General features: G+C 42.8%; 1 protein-coding gene across 1 annotated transcript; it reads right to left on the bottom strand.

The window, feature by feature from the left end:
• Positions 1-548: 548 nt before the first annotated feature.
• Positions 549-15,642, bottom strand: LOC103803454 (hepatoma-derived growth factor-related protein 3; the record flags this gene model as incomplete). Its single annotated transcript, XM_009076011.1, has 5 exons — positions 549-1,660; positions 8,898-9,044; positions 10,556-10,714; positions 12,003-12,141; positions 15,566-15,642. Coding segments are annotated over 5 exons (528 nt in total), but the record flags the coding sequence as incomplete, so codon positions are not given.
• Positions 15,643-20,030: the final 4,388 nt, after the last annotated feature.

Genomic DNA, 20,030 nt, shown 5'->3' with positions numbered 1-20,030 from the left:
ACACTGCGGTGCAGTTCCCAGCAGTGCCCAGAGGAGAGGCCCCACGGGTTTACACCTCCAGCCAAAGGGGCAGGTCCAAAATAACCACAGCACATCTCAGGCAATGCTTGTTGACACCCAGCATTCTGGTGCAGGCTCCTTCCATGTATGCTATGCTCCATCCCAGTGCATCCTCCCAGGGAAACAAACCCAGAGCTCTCGGCTGTCACAGGACATTCTGGCTCACAAAGGTGTTTGAGCCTCTGATGTTACTTCTGGTGTTTTTAAAGAAACTTTGAATACATTCAAGGTGAATTTAATGACCTCCTGTTATCCAGAAAAGGCAAAGTACAGAAAAAATAAAGATCTCACCTGCACTTGTATCTATTATGGTCAACTCATGTTAACAGAATGTTTTGCTTTAATACTTGACTTACATTAATACCTCACATTATTACACGTATGAAGCCAAATATGACGCTAACTTAGTTGCTTACAACCTCAAACCTTACTCCCAATACACATTCCAATAAATTTATTCTGTAAAAACAATACATTTTTTTGTTTCCTTTTTGTTTTGTTTTGTTTTTTAAGTTTTTTTTTCTCGTGGTTTTTTTTTTTTTTAGTTTTTTACAGTAAACTCATCAACTACAAACCTTGAATACGCAAAAGATGTTCCAAAGACAAGCATAACAAGGATTGATAAAACCAGACTAAATATGTTTTCACAATAAAAGCTGGCATAAAAATAAATAAAAATCTCTATTATCACAATAGCAACAATAATGTACACAGAGTAATGGATTTGGAATGCTTACTTACTAGTCTAGTTCTATTTCCAAAAGGAAAAGAAAAGCCAGAATGACAGCATCCTTTTTTAAGCCTTTCGTAGTTTAAAATCGATGTTGTGTTTTGGTTTCCCATAGGGTTCTATATCACAGTCAGCTTAAAAATGGAAAGCATCCAAATGAATGATTTCAAATTGTGTTGGCATTGGAAAAAATCCTTGTATTAATCTAAAGAAACACAAAAAGACTTTCACTAACTCCACATATAGGAACTAAGTCAGATAGTGTACATTACATCATGGTTTGGAGAAGTATTAAGAGTATAACTAGCTAGGTACTTCTAATAAGGAAAGGTATTTTATTACATTATTGAACTTGGAGGTGATCTCAACTGAAGAATTTTTCTTTTATGTTGTAAACGGATCAAAAAATCAAGAAAGTATGGATATAGGGAAATTTAAAATCATGTTTGTACGTGGAAGATATTGTAGCATTGTATGGACAGGACTCGTTTCTAAGATTCAGTTGTGTTTAAAAAAATGTTGATTTAGAATGATATAATTTAGAGTTATGCCTTTTCTGTCTAGAAAAGGAATCTAAAACATGTTCAAGTATCTTCATAAACCTCAGCCAAAGGTAAAGGTAAAGGGCAACTTCATGCAACCAAGTAGTATGAAAATCAAAAAGTAACCCTTAGAAAAAAGGGTAAAAATGTCATTTCTGCAAACACAACAGATAGGAATGTGAATAATGTGCATACAAACTGGGATGCTGTTGATGGTACTAATGAACAGATGTGGTGACTCATATCAAATCCAAGAATATTAGACAACCAAACATGTAACCTTCTTGTGTTTTCCCTTAATATTCAGCAGTCATTATGTTGGTTAAGTCTGAAAAAGAGAGAGAGAAAAAAAAATCCCATTTAATGTAAGAAAAAACATGCTGCAACAAACTTGATACAACTAGTGTCTTATTCCCACACTTCAGAGTCACAGGTACCACTAACCACCTGGTCTGTTCAGACAAATTTATTTTCTAGAGAAAACTGTTTATGCTACATCAACTAAACATACCATTACAAAATATTAAAGAGCACAATTTAAAAGTAAACATTTAAGGCTTTACTCAAATAAACAGCTCCTGTGATGTGAGTGGGGTTTTGTTTCCCCAATCTCTCCATTACGAATCTTGTAGCACACTTCACACACAACCAAATTTTGCTTTTTTCCACTGTGCTAAATCACAGATTGGCTTCACGCTCAGGCACTGCTGCATTCCTGGACACCCTGGCACGAGAACAGCCTCTTGTTCAAACACAGGAACACTTAGCAAGCATGAGGAAAGATAAACAGTTTTCATCACTAAGGGATACAAATGTTGTTTCTGAAAAGGAAAGAGTTTGGCTTGAGTTTGCTTGTAAGGTGATGACAGAAAAGGAAACTCCCACTTTCATGGCTGAGTCAAGGTCAGCTCTTGCTTCCACTGACACGAGTGGGATCAGGATCAGAATGTCCACATGTGATCATGGCAAGTGTATACAAGTCTTGGTTTCCTCATGTTGAGCAGAGATGGCAAAGCTCACCCGCTGGCACCGGGACACACTACTTCAGCCAGCAATATGACAACATGCAGTGTGCCATGAGTACCCAGCCCTGGCCAAGGCATCTCCTCTCCTTTGTAAAGAACTCAAAGCATGAATGCTTGTCCACCCACGCCCTGACACATGGAAACAAACAGCACACATGAGCAGCATGAAGGGATTGGTACTGTATTTGGTGTGATTATCCATGAAAAAAATCAACATCGAGGAGTAAGTTGGGGGAGTATAGGTTAAATCCACTGGGTGTGATGGAATTTTCACTTTGCACAGGATCTGGAGGAGGATACAACAAGAAGGCATTTTACCATCCCTGCACTAGCTGTTTGCTGCCTAAGCTCTCTCCTGCTCTGGCCCATCATACCTGTGTGTGTGAAGCTGCACTGTAGCAGACTTTTCTATCTTGCTTCTGTGTCCAAAAGGATAAACACATTCAAGTGCCCCCTTGGCACACTGGGATCCTGACCAGGTTGCTGCACCTCACAGCTAAGGGCTGTGTTTGGTCAGTGTGGTCCTTCTCTCCTGTGACAAGTGGTTTGTCAACAGTAAGTAACAGAAACCTTCCCTTTCTGTGTGGGAGGTCCTGGTACATCCTGACTAACGACACATGATCAGGGGTTGCTATAAAATGCTCAGGCATGCAGTGATGGCTTACAGGAACTGCCTGAGCCCTTCCTCCCCCAAAAGGTGTGTGCTCATCCAGTGCACTGCACTCCACTGACCTCTCTCCTGTTTCAGAGTCAATGAGATTATACTTACAGGTGCCCTGAACTTGTGGCTTGGAGGGGTTCACTGCTGTTTCTTTCCCTTTGGATGCAGACACCCATTAAAACAACTATGTGTGAATAGTCAATCAAACCATGCCTTCTGCTAAAGTCCCCAGTGACAGCTGCTGCCCAGCACTGACAGGCAGGATGGTGGTGAAACAGTCAGTCCCTATAGCATCACCCTCAGATCCAGTATGGAAGGCTGTGCTTTTGGAATATGAAAGCTTTGCACTTGCTAACAACAATTCCCCTCTGGGCTAAGGCCAGAAGATTGGGTAGGCATCACTCTTACATGGGGTGCTGGGAATATTAATACTTCCCCTCCTCACTGTCTCACAGATATTGCTGCTGGGCCACAGTGTGGCACAGGAGAGAGAACAAAGAGCCAAGTAAGCAAAGCATCCTCTGGGGTTTTCACAGTTTCCAGTGCCATCTTCCAGCATGACACACATTTTGTCTCCCAGGCACACTCCTAGGTGCCCCAGAAATCAGCAGGTCTCTTGTCCCTAGATGCAGGCAGCCCTAGGCCAGCACAGCTGCTCAGGCCCTCCCCTCCCATGCAGCTCTCCCTGCCAGGCTCTGCACTGCGTGGCAGCCGCGGAACAAGGATGCGGCAGAGCTGAGCAGTTTCCATGGTCTCCATGGTTTCATGTCTCTTCAGAAACAGATCAACTCTCATCATCTTTGTTTGAACAAGTCTCTCAGCTTTACTGTAAGCTCTGGTACAACGTGTGCTGCGCTGACCAACACTACTGCACACAAAGGAAACAGCACAGGATCTCACTAATTCGCGTGAAAAATGACTGTCATCAATAAAAACAAAGCACAGACAACACAGAGCAGGGAATAAAACTAAATCCACAAATTGCTGTGGGCTTTTTGGCATTGAAAATTCCTTCCTCAACAGCATCTGGCAACAAATTTGGCCATCCTGTACTTTAAAATGCTCTCACTGGATGGGCAGAAGGATAATTATTTACTTGCTCTGTATAATTGTTGTTATTCCATGTTGGTTTGAGGTCAAAATGCTTACAGGATTCAGTGTACACAAAGCTGCAAATATTTCATCTATACTGGCTGCTTTAATCTCAACTTGCATTCAGACATTTATGTTTCTCCTGAGTTATGTCCCATGGCCTTACCCAGCAGTGCTGTTACACTGAGTGATTGGAAGGCAGCGGACAACACAACTCTTTACACCAGAGGCTATGCCACTATTTGATTTTTACATAGAAACTTTTACTCTGCAATCCACAAACACATTTTTACAGATCTTATCTTTTTTTGGAGGGGCAGATTTTAACTTGCCTCAAATTGCAGAAGAAAAAAAATCAGAAATATATGCTCTGTTTTCATTCTTTTCTGGAAAAATGCTCACAGAAATGCTTCTACATTGAACTGAGCCCTAAATGGGCTAAATGGATTGTTGCTACCCCAGGAGAACAGCACAACCAAAACCCCAGGACACAGACTGTTTGAAATATGTTCTCCCAATTGCAATAGTATCAGATGGCAGTAATTCTGGACCAGATTTTGATCCCCTTATTCATGCTGGCAGTCACCTCCACAAATAGATCCACTGACTCCCATGTTAGTAACTGATTGACAGTGTGAGTAAAAGGATCTCAGTCCTTTATCACACTTTAATATTCAGACTGTACCATGAACAAAACCATGTATTTCACTTCCAACAAATCTATTATTTTTCAAAGATTCAGTAAAAATCATTCACCTCCTGACAGGCAACCAGAAGCACCCCGAGAGAATGCCTCCTGGACCAACCCAGTGTCCACACTGTAACCAAGAAAGTGAATACCAACAGGAAAACTTGCCAGCTGCCCTGTGTGCGGATCCTAACACTCAAATGCTCTCTAATAAGGCCAGAACCACAACCAGCTTCCAAACATCAGCATGTGGGCATCCAGAGAGTAAAAGGAAAAAAACCCAGCTTGGGTGTTCAGTTCTAAAGATCCAGAGCTATGCCAGTCAAGAACCAAACACAGCATTCACCAGAGATGTAAATGTGGAATGTAAATCTGCTGCCATGAATTCACTGATTTATGAGCTAATTGTATACCATAGAAAGTAAACAACACAGAGTCAGGAATACCTTTCCACCAGAAAATTCCATTTATGTGGTATTCTGAGAAAGCCAAAACAATTTAGCATTTAACTGCAGAGGACAGTCATGGAGAGACTGTGACTCAAGACTTGAGCAAACTCTGGGATGGGCTGTCTTAGCTAATATACTATTAGTTAATTAATATTAGATGATAAACCCCTGAGGTTCAGGCTCTGCATCTTTCTGGGGAAGGAATCAGCCAAAGAAGAGCAGTGAGGGAAAGGGCTTGAGAAACAGGTAGTGACAGGACACAATTACCAACTGTGGCTGAGGCTGAGGAAGCTAATGTCTCTTTCTTGAGAGTGCCTGTAGTACTTAAAAAGAGTTGAGAAACTAAGGGACGGAGATAAGAAAAGAAAGCACCTTTGTCAGCCCCAGGGATAAAACAAATCACAAGTTGAACCCTGGAACAGTATGAAATTGGCTGAAAAAATATAATAGCTTCGGAAGTACTTTTATTTGCTCTGGGTTTGAGTCTTTAGGAAGCCATCAATTCACATTTTCAAGCTTACCTCTACCACCTGGAGGTTAGAAATTTCATTAAAAAATATAGGTGAAGATTCTCCTGCAATCATATGACTTCAGCCGTTAGCCCTTCAAGAAGATCCCTATAATGCTGAGGGTAAGAGTGTGATTAAGAGGCCAGATTCCCTCTGATCTGAGGAAGGGAGATGTGTTTTCAGCCAGGCATTATAAAACGTAATTACTACCTCATTATTAGTAGTATAAAGAGAAAAGCTGCTTGTCTTCTTGAGGTAATTCTTGCATGGTCTGAGGCCTGGGAGGTGCAGAGCACAGGAGCCAAAGGAGCACTACAGATAGGGCAGCCAAGCCCTACTGCACACCTGCCTTCCACAGGTGGCCCAGCCTCCACCACCAGGCAGCTTTAAGCAGCTATCACAGTGGCCAAACCAGGGGAATGAAACAGATCTGTCCTCCAGATCAGGGCCTTGAACTTGTTTGCTTGTCTCTTTGATTTCCTGGTACCTTTCTACAAGTTGTTTTGACCCAGTCTGCTGTGGTGTGCCAGGCAGCCCCAGCCCCTGCTCGGGGGAGCAGGTTTGACCCCAGCACACATTCATTCCTGCAAACTCTTGGCGCCATCTCATGGCCAGAGACACGTCCCTGGCACAGCTTGGGAGGGCAGAGCCGTGGGGACACAGCTCCCATGCTGCACATCTTCTTCAGACTGAGTGCTGTTGGTCCAGAGCATTTCTCTCACAGGCTAAATGATTCTAAAGAGACCATTGCCTCATCTCTGGTGGTGTCCTTTAGCAGACCAAGACATTCTTCTGAGTTCTTGTGTGTAAACAATAGGACCAGATCCCAGCTGCAGGGACATGTTGGTCTTTTTCGAACTTGCTTTCGACAGAGAAGTCCAAGCGTGTGGGATGGAGGAGCTCAAGCAGAGCCCTCTGGGTGCCTAGCAGGATGTGGCAGCAGGATGACTGGCCCTGTACCCCAGCTCACCAACCCAGACACACACTGTGGGACTGGCTGCCCCACACCAACCGAAAAAAGAAATCTGATTCCTCTTTCCCCAGTGCCGTGTGATGGATGAAGGCACCGCCTTCTTAGAAGGTGGTCTGGCTCTGAGGACAGCAGGAGATGGAGTGTCCCCTCCTGGTCCTGAAAGAGAATTGCACTACTGGCAAAAGCTCAATGAAACGCTGAAGAGATACACATGTGAAATGCTGGTTCTGTGGCAGAAATGCCCAAGGTGAAATATATGGATCAGGATGTGAATTTTTCCAAATTCATCAGTACTTTTATCTCAAGCTGCCCTTCAGCCCATCTCCCCATGTCTCTTTCATCCCTATTACTAAAACTCCACCTTTCCCAGCATGTTAAAAGCATCCAAGCCCCAGTTACAGACTGATGGTTCAAGTATGAGGTCAAGGCCAATTGCAGAAGTCAGAACAGAGCCAACTCCCCACGTGGGTGTGGCAATGTTGACTATTTCTGCGAGTTGGTGCTGGCAGGAAGGACACAGACTGTTGATATTTCAGTGCAGAGGCTAAAATATCTGACATTCTGAAAATGCTGAAGAGCACCACAATATTCTGAACATGCTGGACTCTACATCCCAGCAGTTATAAGCATGTCACATACAGAAGGAAGAGCCATATGAATGTCACCAGCCACAAAGCCAACATCCTATGTGACCTCACAGCCACTTAGTTTGTGACTGAGTTAACTCAGTTAGCATTTTATCCTTACATGGAGAACATGCCTGAAATTCACAGACAAACACCCTGTCACTGCTACAGACACGGGAAACACAGCAGGCCCTCCTGAACCTTTTGCTACCTCAGATGGACTTTACAAGCAGTTTTCTCACTCAAACACCTATTTAAAGACATGGAAGTGTCAGAGGGTTCACTAGCCAGAATGTGGGCTACGCTTAAACTATGCCCTCGGCACACTCATCAGCCCCAGACTGCGACATTCCGTGGGTGAGGGGCTGGGAGGGCTCAGCCTGGCAGTGCCTCCTTGCATCAGTCTCTGGCTCAAGCCAGCAGCTTGTTCAGAGTGAGTGGGAGAGGCTCAGGGCACATGATCCTCCTGCTGACCCCATGAGCCACCTATCAAAGTCTTTATAAAGCAAAGAGTCACAAAACATACACTGTGCTGCAGAGAGGCACAGGGAAAGGAAACTCTAGGAGGAATCTTTAAGCAAGAGACCACAACATGTCCCCAGGGGTTGTGTTTTGTGAGAAAGGGCTGAGGCTGAGCACTCAGCTGGGTGCTGAGGCACCTCAGCTGTGTCAGATGAGAGCCTGTGCTGGCTGGTGTCCTCTCACACCTGGGGATTCGTGTCACTCAGCTCCTGTGACAGTCCAGCACGGCTGCTGGCCACACAGCAGAGCCTTGGCGTGGGATCTGCACAGGGACTGGTTCTGAGCTGGAGCTGCAAGTGCTGCAGCAGGGAGGCTTGCACTGCACCAAAGGCTCAGAAACAGCAGGGGTTGTTAAAGGTGGCTGATGATTAACCAATTGCCACACTAATCCCCCTGCTCAGCAGCCTTCCTTTCTGTTGTTGTGGTCACAACAAAATAATATTGATATGAACACACAACTGACACAAACACACAAGGAGATTGTTTGAAGCTGCTCTGGAGCAGACTATATATCCCCTCCTTGGAAGGTCATATGCCAGGACAGGATCTGCCCTGAAACACACAGTATGCAGAGTCTGTAATGTGCACATGAACCTCCATGAACTCTGAAGACAGTGGGACTGCACAAATTTTAAACAAGTGTGAAAGGGTAAGCAGGCTCTCCCTGCTAGTGAGCCAACATGCATTATGCAAACAGTCTGATTCTGCTCTCACATCAATTTTGCATCATTCCAGCTCATGGTTTCCAGTAGCTCCTCTCAGCTGACATCTATGCAAGTGTTGGAACAAAAATAATGCTTATAGTATTCTTTTTTCATCCAGTCATTTCTCTAGAGCAAAATTTGTATCACTGCAGGGCCCAGGCCCATGTTTCTGTTCTAGACACATTCTGAGCACTGAAATGCAACCCAAACTGGCCTGTGGTACACACAGGTCATGGCAAGGCAGGGCTTTTCACCCCTGGTCCAAAGCCCCTGGAGCAAACTGCATGGGAAGTGAATGACATTAACAGAAGATTACCCCTTCACTGGTTTTCTGCAAATCTGAAGAAGTGTTTCTTGTGTCATTGCCTGCGTCCCCAGCATCAGAGCTGCTCTTATTTTCTTCCTCTTTGCAGTCCTTATCATCTTCATCTCCAGGAGATTTCCGTGACTGCTTGGAGGATTTCTAAAATGGTCAACAACAAAGTTAAAATTAAAAACTGAGTTTAAGTCATAGAAAGATACTTCTGAAATGTCTGTGAAAAGCTGTCAATCATGCTGTTCCCTCTTCAAGGTGAATATTGGGGAGATATGTGGGGTGAAAAGTGTTTTTCAGGTGAAGGGGCTGGAGTTACTGCCATCAGTGAAACAAAAGAGAAATTCTGTGTTCAGCACAGGTTGGCAGCTCAATTGACTGAAAGACAGACACAGTAATAGGAGCTGGGTATTAGTGTTGGGTCACCTGTAGGTTTTGTTAGTTAATGAAACAGATGGTGCCAGCTCGACAAAAGTTTTGATTAAACACAGAGATGTAAAACGAGAATAACATTAGCAGAGCTCTTTCCATACTCTTTTTTAGTGCTGTCAGCTTTAATATATTAACATTAAAGCCATGTGGAACCAATACATCTTTTCTGCTCCCTTTATGTTATGCAATTTTACAGTACAAAAGGATAAATTGTGGCATTAAGCCACCATTTTACTAATCCACTGTTTGCCCAGAGTCTTCTGGAAAGAAGATGGTAGTCCAGACCTGAATTTCTAATGTAAAACACACAAAGGGGGTGAAATTACTTAATACATTTTGTTCAGTGGATGAACCACAAAAATTGACACTCTCCCCCAAACTGAGCCCGGATCGGATTGTTTGCTTGCTGCTTCTCATTTCATTTAGTTTTCGCTTTCGGAGAATTACATGAATGTGATTAAATGTGATCCTGCCACACCTTCCACAATTTTTTAAGCAAAGTACAGACCCGGAGGCACACACAGAACCAGGGGAAGTGACTATAATGTTGCTCCTATTCACCCAGGTGACAAATATCTGAACCTAGAAGTGTCACTATTCAGGTGAATATGTTCACCAGCCATTGTAAGGCAGACACATTACTTTTAGCTTCCTGATCTATGCTGTTACTTAGACATTAACAGGGCTGGTAGGCACGACAATGCAGGTTATTCATCTACAAATTGAGCACACTACTCCCTGCTTAATGTATTAGTTCTTCCTCCTTCCTATTCTGTGTCCTGTACTGAAGTATTTTACACTCAGCTGCAAGAGGAGCATCTGGAGCACTCACACTGGAGATGGGAGAGGAAAGCTTGAATGCTCCTGGACAGGAACCAAACCTCAACTCATGTCTCCCAGGACACATGCTCCTAAGGCCTTTTTTGTTCTTCATGGGGAAAGACCTAAGATGATCAAACCTATCAATCCATCTTTGAATGGATTTTCTTTCCAGCTCTTCCAAACTCCTTCCCATACTTCCACGTCCTTCTCAGAGTGTGGGCACTAGAACAGGGCAGAGTTCCACTGTGTCCCACCAAGGCTGTCTACAAAAACAAGAGCCTATTTTATCACCACTGTTATGGTGCTGGAATCAAATTACTAAAGAAGGAAGAACAGATTGCCATGAGGTGGACAGAATTCCAATTATAAATGCACATGGGTAACAATAGGAAAACTCAGAAGATAACCTTTGAAGTGTAGGATTTTTTCCGTTTTGAGCCGGCTTTTTCATTCTTTCTTTTTCCTTTTCCATCCTCCTCTACCCGATCGCCTTCCTCCTCACTGCTGGCATCTGCTGTATTTCCTCCTTCTCCTTCAGTTTCTGATGAGCTCTGTTGCTGAATTGCCTTTAAAATAACAATAACAATAATAACATAAACAACAAAAATATCACTACAATCTATTACTTAATTTTTGTGCTGTACTGAATATAGAAATACTGGTAATGGACAGCTTACACTTTAATTGCTGTGGTCAGGAAGAGCTCAGGTTATTCTTGCAATTATCAACAAAAAAGGGCTGCAAAGGCAATTTTCTCAGTCACCACTTGAACACAGTTATCAGATGCAGATCCTGGGATAGCATGTTCTGAAGGGTTTACACAGAAACAGAAGATCCGATAACAAAAATGTGTTCTCTGGAGAACTAAGGGCTGCTCGGTGGAGGGAGCTGGCATGTCCCACTTTGGGCAAAACTATGGAAACTTAGACTTTGGCTGCAATAGGAGAGACTTATTCAGGAGAGAAGTTGTCTGTTACATCCCTGCAAAGGGCAAGATCTCTGTGTTAGGAAAAAGCAAACACTGACCAGAAGGCTGAGTGCTCTATGACAGTCCATCTCCCACAGACTATTCACTAGATTTTTTTTAAATCCCCAAGTGTATGCAAAACATCTGTAGGGCTGAAAATATGAAACAGGAACTGAGAGGGGCAGCAGCTTTTCTGCAGGTGGTCTGTATCTCTGGCTTGTAAGGTTTTGTGATAATAATGTAATAGGTGTTTGTCTTCTTTTGGAGGTGATTTGTGCCTTCAAAGGACCACGTTTTAATGAGAAAAGTTCTTTGGTTTTATACAGCCCACCAACTACTCTTCCCCCTCTCCAGCTTCACTGACTTTCTGCTCCAGACACCCAACAGGGAGAGCTGTTGTACAGCAGCAATTGTCTCCTAACAGCAGCTTAACCCTCCACCTCCTCAACCCTCTGAGCTGTGTCAGTGGTGTCCTACGTGTTATACACTACCAATGTAAAAATCAAAAGTGCAGTGACCTTAAGGTCTGTGTAAAATACACCAAGCCTGATATAAAAATAAACAACAGAAAGAAGAAGTCAGAAATTATTCATGTTTATACTGAAGTAAATAAACCCTTCCATTTTTAATTCAACTAAATCTGCTGCAGATTCACCACCCCAGAATATCACAGAAAGCAAAGGGCTCTGCAGTATGGTTAAAATTCCATTTGTGACAGAGTGCAAGACCACAGTCATCTTTGCATTACACAATTACTACAGCTGTGAAACTTTCTTGCTCCACCAAACCCAGGACTTCCACATCACTCAAACAGTGTTCTACAGACAAGAGTTCTTCAAAGAAGAAAACAAGAGAGATAAGGAGGAATAGATGTGAAATTCATTTACCTGATATCCAGTAAATTTTACTCCAGGGTTGTTTTCTATTTCCCACAGGCCTTCATTAAATCCTTTTCGCTTGTTCGACTTCCCAAACTTATCTTTATATTCTTTATATGGGAAAAGGTCTTTGGGCCCCAGGAACGCACTGTATTTTAACAAAGGTAACATTCAAGAAAGGACTTAAAACCCTCCTCTTCAAAAAAACCAAAACATTAACAGTGCATATGTTTTCCCTATTCTTCTGCTCATTCCATCCTTTCTTTTCCAGTTTTATTTATTTGTTTAATTACTTCTCAGCCTGAGCTTGAGTTACTGTTGTGATTTAAAGGATTGGCTCACCATCCTGAAGTTACATGTAGTAAAATCATGCTGGGTATCTCTAGAAACAACTAAAACATATCTCCTTTATTATATTAACTACTACTGGCACTTAGACAGTTTATGACAGGGATTATATGATGTAATTGCCTGCAATAGCAAGGGACCAAAGTGCCAATCATAGTGTTAGAAATCCAGAAAGGCCTAAAAATGCCATATGAAAAGTTAGAGCATGTTAGGAGTGCCTAGGACCCAGGAGCCAAATAGTTTATGTCTTGTACTACAGGACAGAAAAAGCAGTGGCATTTATCTATACTGCCAGAAAGCCTGGGAGCTTCTTTCTTGGAGCAAGCCCCCCACATACTAGTTCTGTGCAAACACAATAAAAATGCCCTTTCCCAAAAATCTTATAATTTCATATAAGACAAGAAACAATGGATGAATATAGGCAGATGAGTAATACAAGGAAACAATGAGACACACAGGGTGCTTGTGGCCAAATAGTTTTTGAGACAGCACAGCAAAGGAGGGATTTTGTGCTCTGCTGCTGCCTAAGTCAGCTACACACTGGGCCAACTAATTCAGGCACAGGCACCACAATGCAGGGAAAAATAATTACGAAAAATAGAGTGGTGATTTATCCTGCTCTTTCTACACACATTACAGTAAAACTCTAATTTCTTACATAAAACTTAAGAAAGCATACCTTTCTTTCCATTGGGTATCTGAACCTACTGTGTTCTGTGTCATGGTATTGAGGTGGCTAATTGCAAGTTAAATAAAAACAGTGAAGGCAAGAGGACCCCTTCATTCCCACTGGAAGATTCTGTGTCACCAATGACCTGAGCTGAGCAAGTCACAATGTCCTTTACTATAATCACTGCCCTAGTTTCCTGATGATCTTTGCAATTAACGTTAACTCTCTGGTCTCCATTACCATGGGATAGAGAAGATCCACCATGTACAACACATTTATCATTGTAATCTCACCACAAGGCTGAGAATTTGTCCTTTTTTTTACAGATGGGCTTCTGAGGCACAGAGATTTGCCCAAGGTCAAACTCCAACTGATAGCGAGTACAGAGGAAAAACTAACTCTCTTCAGTTTCAGTCTAATACCTTAATCACAGGATCATATTTCTTCCTTGCTGTAAACATTATTTCAGATTAATGCCTGATTTATGTCCAGCATTTATGAATGTGCAAAGTTCCATTCAGTTAAATCATCCCACTGGCCAAGAAGTTTGACAGTGCAGTGACAACTGGTTGCTAAAGGCATCAGATGACAAGTCCCTGAGGAAAGAGCTTCCTTCTAACTGCACTGGAGACAGCATGGGATCCACACTCAGATGGCTCATTGAGAAATACTTCAGTTACATAATTACAAAGCCAAAACTGCATTTGTACCTGAAAGCCAAACAGTGATTTCCAACCTAACAGATGTCATGTTAATATTAAATGCTGCAGTAGAGCAAGCGATCTGAATAAATTATGTTATCTATGCTTTTGCTAATACTAGGAGATGTCTCCTTGTTGTCAAAAATACATACAAACAGTTCTAACACAAATAACAAAGGAAAACTGTATGAAACTTACCATGAGCTACCTTAATTTAGCTCTACAGGAATGTATGGAAATGTTTCTACAGCCTTTTATGTACAGTAAACACTGAAAAACTGTCTACATCTTTGTTTGAAATACATTCATTGCCACTGGGAGAGTGTAACAGTTTCCACTGCCCTGCTATAAAACTGAGGAGCTGCAGACTACAGTTAATTTTTAAGTTAGGCTTTCTAAACTATTAAGGTAGTAACTACAAACTGTTTTCTTATTTCAGATGCTACAGTCAGATCATGGGCTCACAGAATCCAAACCAAAAGAGATTATCAGTTTGGGATTCATTCATTTCAGAACAGAAGTGGTCAGTTTTTTTCCTTGAAATGTTTCTCGAGAATTTTTTCCATTCAGAAATGGTTCATGAATGTTTCCATTCAGAAAATAATTACATTTTGGTTACTCATTTGAAAACATCCTAAGTTTATTTGAACTTTATTCTTTTCAGATTATTTTGCAACAGTAGCAGATGACCACAATATATCAAAATATTAGGTTGTTTCATTCCAGCAATAGGAAAAAATATTGTAACTAAGAGAGGCTATTGTGAACTTTATTAAGCAGAAATGACCTTTAAAAATTTTTAAAAAATAAAATGTGATGTGTGAGCTATGGGGCTTGTCATGTTCTGGAATAATATTAAAATTCAAAAAATAAACAATCATTTCTTAATAAAGCTTCAAGCCTCTAATGCTGAATTTCAAATGTCATCAGAATTTCATTTTTTCCAGTTTTAAAGGAATCATAGAAAACATGTTCCCCGAAAATGGAGAAGGAAAAGTTTTAAAATTAAAATATTTCAGGCACAATCACCTATTCTTAACCTATCTCAGGCAGTTTAAAATAGAGACATGACTGTTATAATATTGAAACTCTGTATATTGTAGCAATTACTATGAGACCTAAGTCATCAGAATTTCATTTTTTCCAGTTTTAAAGGAATCATAGAAAACATGTTCCCCGAAAATGGAGAAGGAAAAGTTTTAAAATTAAAATATTTCAGGCACAATCACCTATTCTTAACCTATCTCAGGCAGTTTAAAATAGAGACATGACTGTTATAATATTGAAACTCTGTATATTGTAGCAATTACTATGAGACCTAACTCTTGTGTTTTTTTTCCCTATGAGCTCAGCCAGCTCAGTTCTTCTATGACTTCTGCAGCTCCATCTTACAATAACCTCAGCACAAATCTCCCAGGAATGCACATATTCTAAAGCTACGTGTGGACTGTGTGAGACTCCAGGGTCTGGTTCCTTTCATATTGCAAACTACCAAGTGAGTTCTTACACAGGACACAAACTCAAACATGTCTGAATACAACAGCCTGATCTCTGCTATTGTGGACATCCAAGTGAAAAAATTTTGCCTCTGAGTTCAGGTGCCCCTTTAATAAATTCATGCCAACACATTTCTTTACAGGAAACACAGGCTTTTATGCTCAGACCATGGTACACCATGCAGGTCGCAGCACTCCCATCTACTTTGTTAATACAAATGTGTTGGACTCATAGGACCTATCTTTAGGCTCCCAATGTCTTCAGCCAGGATTTGTTCCAATAAATCCGTGGAGATGATGCTACCTGCAGTGGAAGAAGACATTTTCAAAAGGAAAAGATCATGTTCATTCACTTACGTTTCATGAGTCCCAAAAAAGAAGATGGGGTATTTATTTGCTGGAGGTTTCACAGCTCCTTCAGGGAGTTCATCAATCTGTAAGACAGAAAGCAGTTGAACAAAGATTATTCCCAAAAGTGGTGTCCCTCATCCAACAATCCCTACCAAGCCATGGAACTGCTAGCACAGGTATCCTGTAGCCCTGGGAAGTCCCACTGTGTGCTGGGGTAGGGAAGGGAAGACGACTGCTGGTTTTTCAGGCAGGCAGGTCATACAAAGTCAGCATATGACTGAAACACTACAGGGAGATAACAGAAGACCCAGGAGCAGACACAAAGTTTTAATGATTTCATGGCCATTATAACACACAAAGGCAATAAAATCAAGTCTGCTTAATTTAAGTGTTAACTTCAGATGCTGCCTCATCAAAGGCACCGAAGCCCAGAGGGTAATCCTGCCTGTCTCACACAGCCACCTCAATAACTTCTGCAACAAATGGGGAACAGATGGTATCTCTGAGACTCTGCAGCTGGAAGACCGGACAATCTCCCAGTGGTGCTTCCCAGTGGTGATGGTGGTGTGCAGTGCAAAATGCATGATGCATGCCAGGGAGGCAGGCTGGGGACTCTCCTTCCCCTGCAGTGTCCTGATAACTTGTTTTGGTCATCACTCCCCTCTGTGGTCTATCTCTTCTTTCACATTTTATCCCTGGCCTTGTATTTCTCACGGTACAGCTGCAGAGCAGTGAAGGAGGGGATGGTGAGAGTGTTGTCCTGAGAGACAGTCAGTACTGGGACAAAGCCCCCAGGCTGAGCAGTGTCTAGACTCCTTCCTATGTCTGAGTGAAAGTGCTGGTTGTGAGGCAGGAGGTGAGGCCCATGAGGTGAGGCTCAGTCTTGTCCATATCTAATTTTGCAGACCTCTGCAACAGAAACAAGAGAGTCCAGGTGCCTACTCACATAAACCACAGTTTTAAATAAGATCTAAGAGCTTTCCTTCCCAGTAATGGCACTTCTGAGCATATGTGGGTGTGTGAAATTAAGTGTCCAGAGCACTCTCTGGCCAAGAAAAAGCCTCATGAATCTAGATATCTATAGGGCAGCACCAGCAGGCAGGTGAATGGCTTGCTGCCTGGTCTAAGGCAACTCAGTCTTACCATAAGCATATTGAATCTTGCCAAATGTCACTGCAACTGAGAGCAAAGTGCTGACATAACAATGCTATACAAAATCTGCTCCTCAGCAGAGCACAGGGATGCAACCTGCATGTTTTCACTCATAAGACCAGCCCACATGTGCTTTCCTTCTCTTTTCTTGCCGAAGGACCCCAAACACTGAATTCTTGTTGATTAATAAACACCAGATTGTTTTCAAAGGATGTTCTCTTTCACTGGAAAGCATCCTCTGGCTACATAGCTTTCAAAGGAGTACAAGCTTCTCTGAGAATTCAAATCCTCTTGGTCTTTCTGCAAGGCCACCCCTTGGGGACAGAGAAATGACAGCCACATGTGGAACTGTATCATCACAGGATTCCTTGCTGCAAAAGAAAGGAATGCCTATCTTTTAGGTCTAACTGGAACTTCTCTGACGCTACACCAAAATCAGAGGATCTAAGAGCACTTCCAAACCATTCCCTGTCTCCTTCCTGCAGCATGACGCAGGGGTGGGGATGGTGGGGCACACTGGGCATGTGTCACCATGCACTCACTGCCCAGCACAGTCTGCAGAAGACAGTCTGTGATGGTCAGAGGTGTCACACACCTTGTGGGCACAGCAATTACCAAACTCCTTTTACTTAACAAAGCAAATCAACTGATAAATAAAAAGAGAATCTATTATTTCAGTACACATAGAAGGAAGATACACGCTGGTGCAAGATGAACACATGCACTTCTAGCTCAGCTGTGTGTAAGAAGGAACTGAAACAACATGACAGGCTTTTCAGTGTCCTCTTCATCATCAGGAATACACAGAGGAAAGACTGTCAAAGATACTATTTCAGAACTCATCATTTTCTGACATTAACTAGTTGGTTTTTTAAGTAAGTGCCCATAATGTTGCCATTTGCTAACTAATTCATGATTTAAATACAGGTATTAGACTCTAAGAGTGATAAAAAGACTGCAGGGGAAAAACACCACAACTCACTTTCCAAGCTGACAGCAAGTCAGGGAGATAGCATGTCCCACTCTGAAAAACGTTTTATGCCTCCTTAAAGATGGTACTATCTACATGTCAGACCGAAAAAGGATGTGCTGGCAGCTTATCAAGTACAGAGGTAACACACCTCAACTGTCTGGATGCCACAGCCATCCTCCTGTTTTTTACAACAAGGAAGATGTCCAGATACCAGATCCCAGAAAAATGTGGACTCCTTTGACTGAGACAAACAGTGTCTGCTGGGACTTGAGGGCAAATCTCATTTGGCCACTTGAAACGCGACGCCAGCTCTGGGCTGCATTACAGAGCAGCACAGTCCAGTTACTGCCTCAGCCCTTTAGGAATTTATCATGAAATACAGAGAACAGCTGTAAATGATCAGCAAAGCAGAGGAATGAAGACATGCTTAGTAGGGAATGCTGACCAGAAGGGAACAGGGATCTTACATCACACAACGTGCTACGCTCCAAAGCAGTGAGGATCTTCTCCTAAGCAATATCCCAAGTGGAGTTAAGCCTCCTGTCTTATTCCCAGCATTTAATGCTGTTAGCTAGGGAGCAGCACCAAATCAACAAAGGACAGCACACACATCTGTCACACAGCTTACCTGCTCCCCATTTTTTGGCATATTTCTTTATTCATCCACGTATCCCCTCTGACTATGTATCATCACAGGAAACCATAAAAAACCTTTTCATAGCTTTCGAGAGTTGGCATACACATACAAACACATGCAGTATAAATCTGCACTAAACAGCTCAAGGATAGACTGATAATGCTCCCACTCTAACATTTCACTCTGCAGCTGAGGTCAAGACTTTTCCTGCCTTCACTGATGTTGCTGTGAGCTCTCTAACTCTCAGGCTTATGTTGCTAGTACTGTAACGAGGCTGGATAGAGTGAAAGTGTTATCTTATGGCCATTTAACTCGGACCGGAGAATTTAGTGAAGGATGAGACCCTCTCTGCCATTAGGAGAGATCTCTTCTGTTTTTACCTGCTTCATGCAAATCCCTGCATTAGAGACAGTGAGAGGAGAGCTTTGTACAGTCCACCCCTTCCCAGCAAAGCCACCTTAGCCTTCTGTGAATGCAGAGCCTCTAAGTGCTTATTTAGCTGCAGAGCAACCCCAGCACTCCATGACGATTGCTGCTGTTCTGTTATAGCAGAAAGCAAGCAGCACAAGCAACCATACTGCACCCTCCTGCTGCTGCACTCACTCACAATTTATTCCCATTCTACAAGATGTTTTGGTTAAATATGCTGCAGATTTGGCTGTGATATTTTTCCCCATATCAGCAAGATCGAAGACAGAGAGGGAGGGAGGGAGACAAGGAGAGCGAGCGCATGAGCACAAGAGCGAGCAAAGCATCGCTGCTTGAAACCAGGAACAAAAGAGAGAAGTGCACCCATACTAGGACACAGTGTTGCAGTCAGAGAAACCTCACTAATGACTAAAGCATCTGTTTATCAGAGAGCCAGGCTGTGATTGCATTTTGCTCCTGGAAGGAAACAAACAGATTCTAAAGTACCCGTTATAACCTGCAATCAAACAGGAGCTCCATCCCCGCCTGAACCAGAGCAGACAGTGGGCTGGAGCTTGCTGCCACAGAAATCAGGGAGAGCAGCGCATGGCGTGCAAATCTGATACGTGCATCAGCAGCACCACGGGCAGCCGCTTCAATTATGGCTAAAATTAAAGCAGGTGGTTTCAGATTTCGAGTTTTATCCCCTTAGCTCCCGTTGCTGTCATCTGCTTAATGAATAACAATTGCTTTCTTTTTGCACAACCTCAGCAGAGCTGCACTGCCCAGCATTTGTTTGCCAACCAAGCAGCAGAGCTTTAAAGATGTAACTGTGCTCTTTTTTTTTTTTTTCCAGTAAACAAATGCCAGGCTTCTAGGGTCAAGAATACTGAACAGAAAATTCAGCATGGACCTCTCAAACCAGAGCAGGGCTTTATCAAACAGTGTTGCTAGGGGCTACCAATGTGCAAGCAAGAAATCCATCAGGATCCTTACATCGCAGTTCACAGGGTGGGATAGGATATACACGCAGCCCAAATATTCTGCCCTCGGTGGTGCTGAGTAATTGCTGACCTCTCAGGGAGTAGTTCCTGCTGGCTGTCACAGTCTGGGTTTGGCACTGCTCATACTGCAACGCTCCCCTCCCTGTTGCCATTAGGTTAGGGACCTCGGGGAGAGAGGCACTGCCTGGGTGCTCTGGACTGGCACTGCAGAGCCATGGCCCAGCGAGAAGGACAAGAGTGGCTCCCAGAAGCACAAATCATCCCCGTGCCTGCCCGTGGGATAACGTGGCATATTCC

This window comes from Acanthisitta chloris, unplaced genomic scaffold (assembly GCF_000695815.1).
Source record: "Acanthisitta chloris isolate BGI_N310 unplaced genomic scaffold, ASM69581v1 scaffold42545, whole genome shotgun sequence".
In the NCBI taxonomy this organism is placed as follows: domain Eukaryota; kingdom Metazoa; phylum Chordata; class Aves; order Passeriformes; family Acanthisittidae; genus Acanthisitta; species Acanthisitta chloris.
The sequence above is the reverse complement of the archived record's forward strand: the minus strand, read 5'-3'. Positions and strand labels throughout refer to the sequence as shown.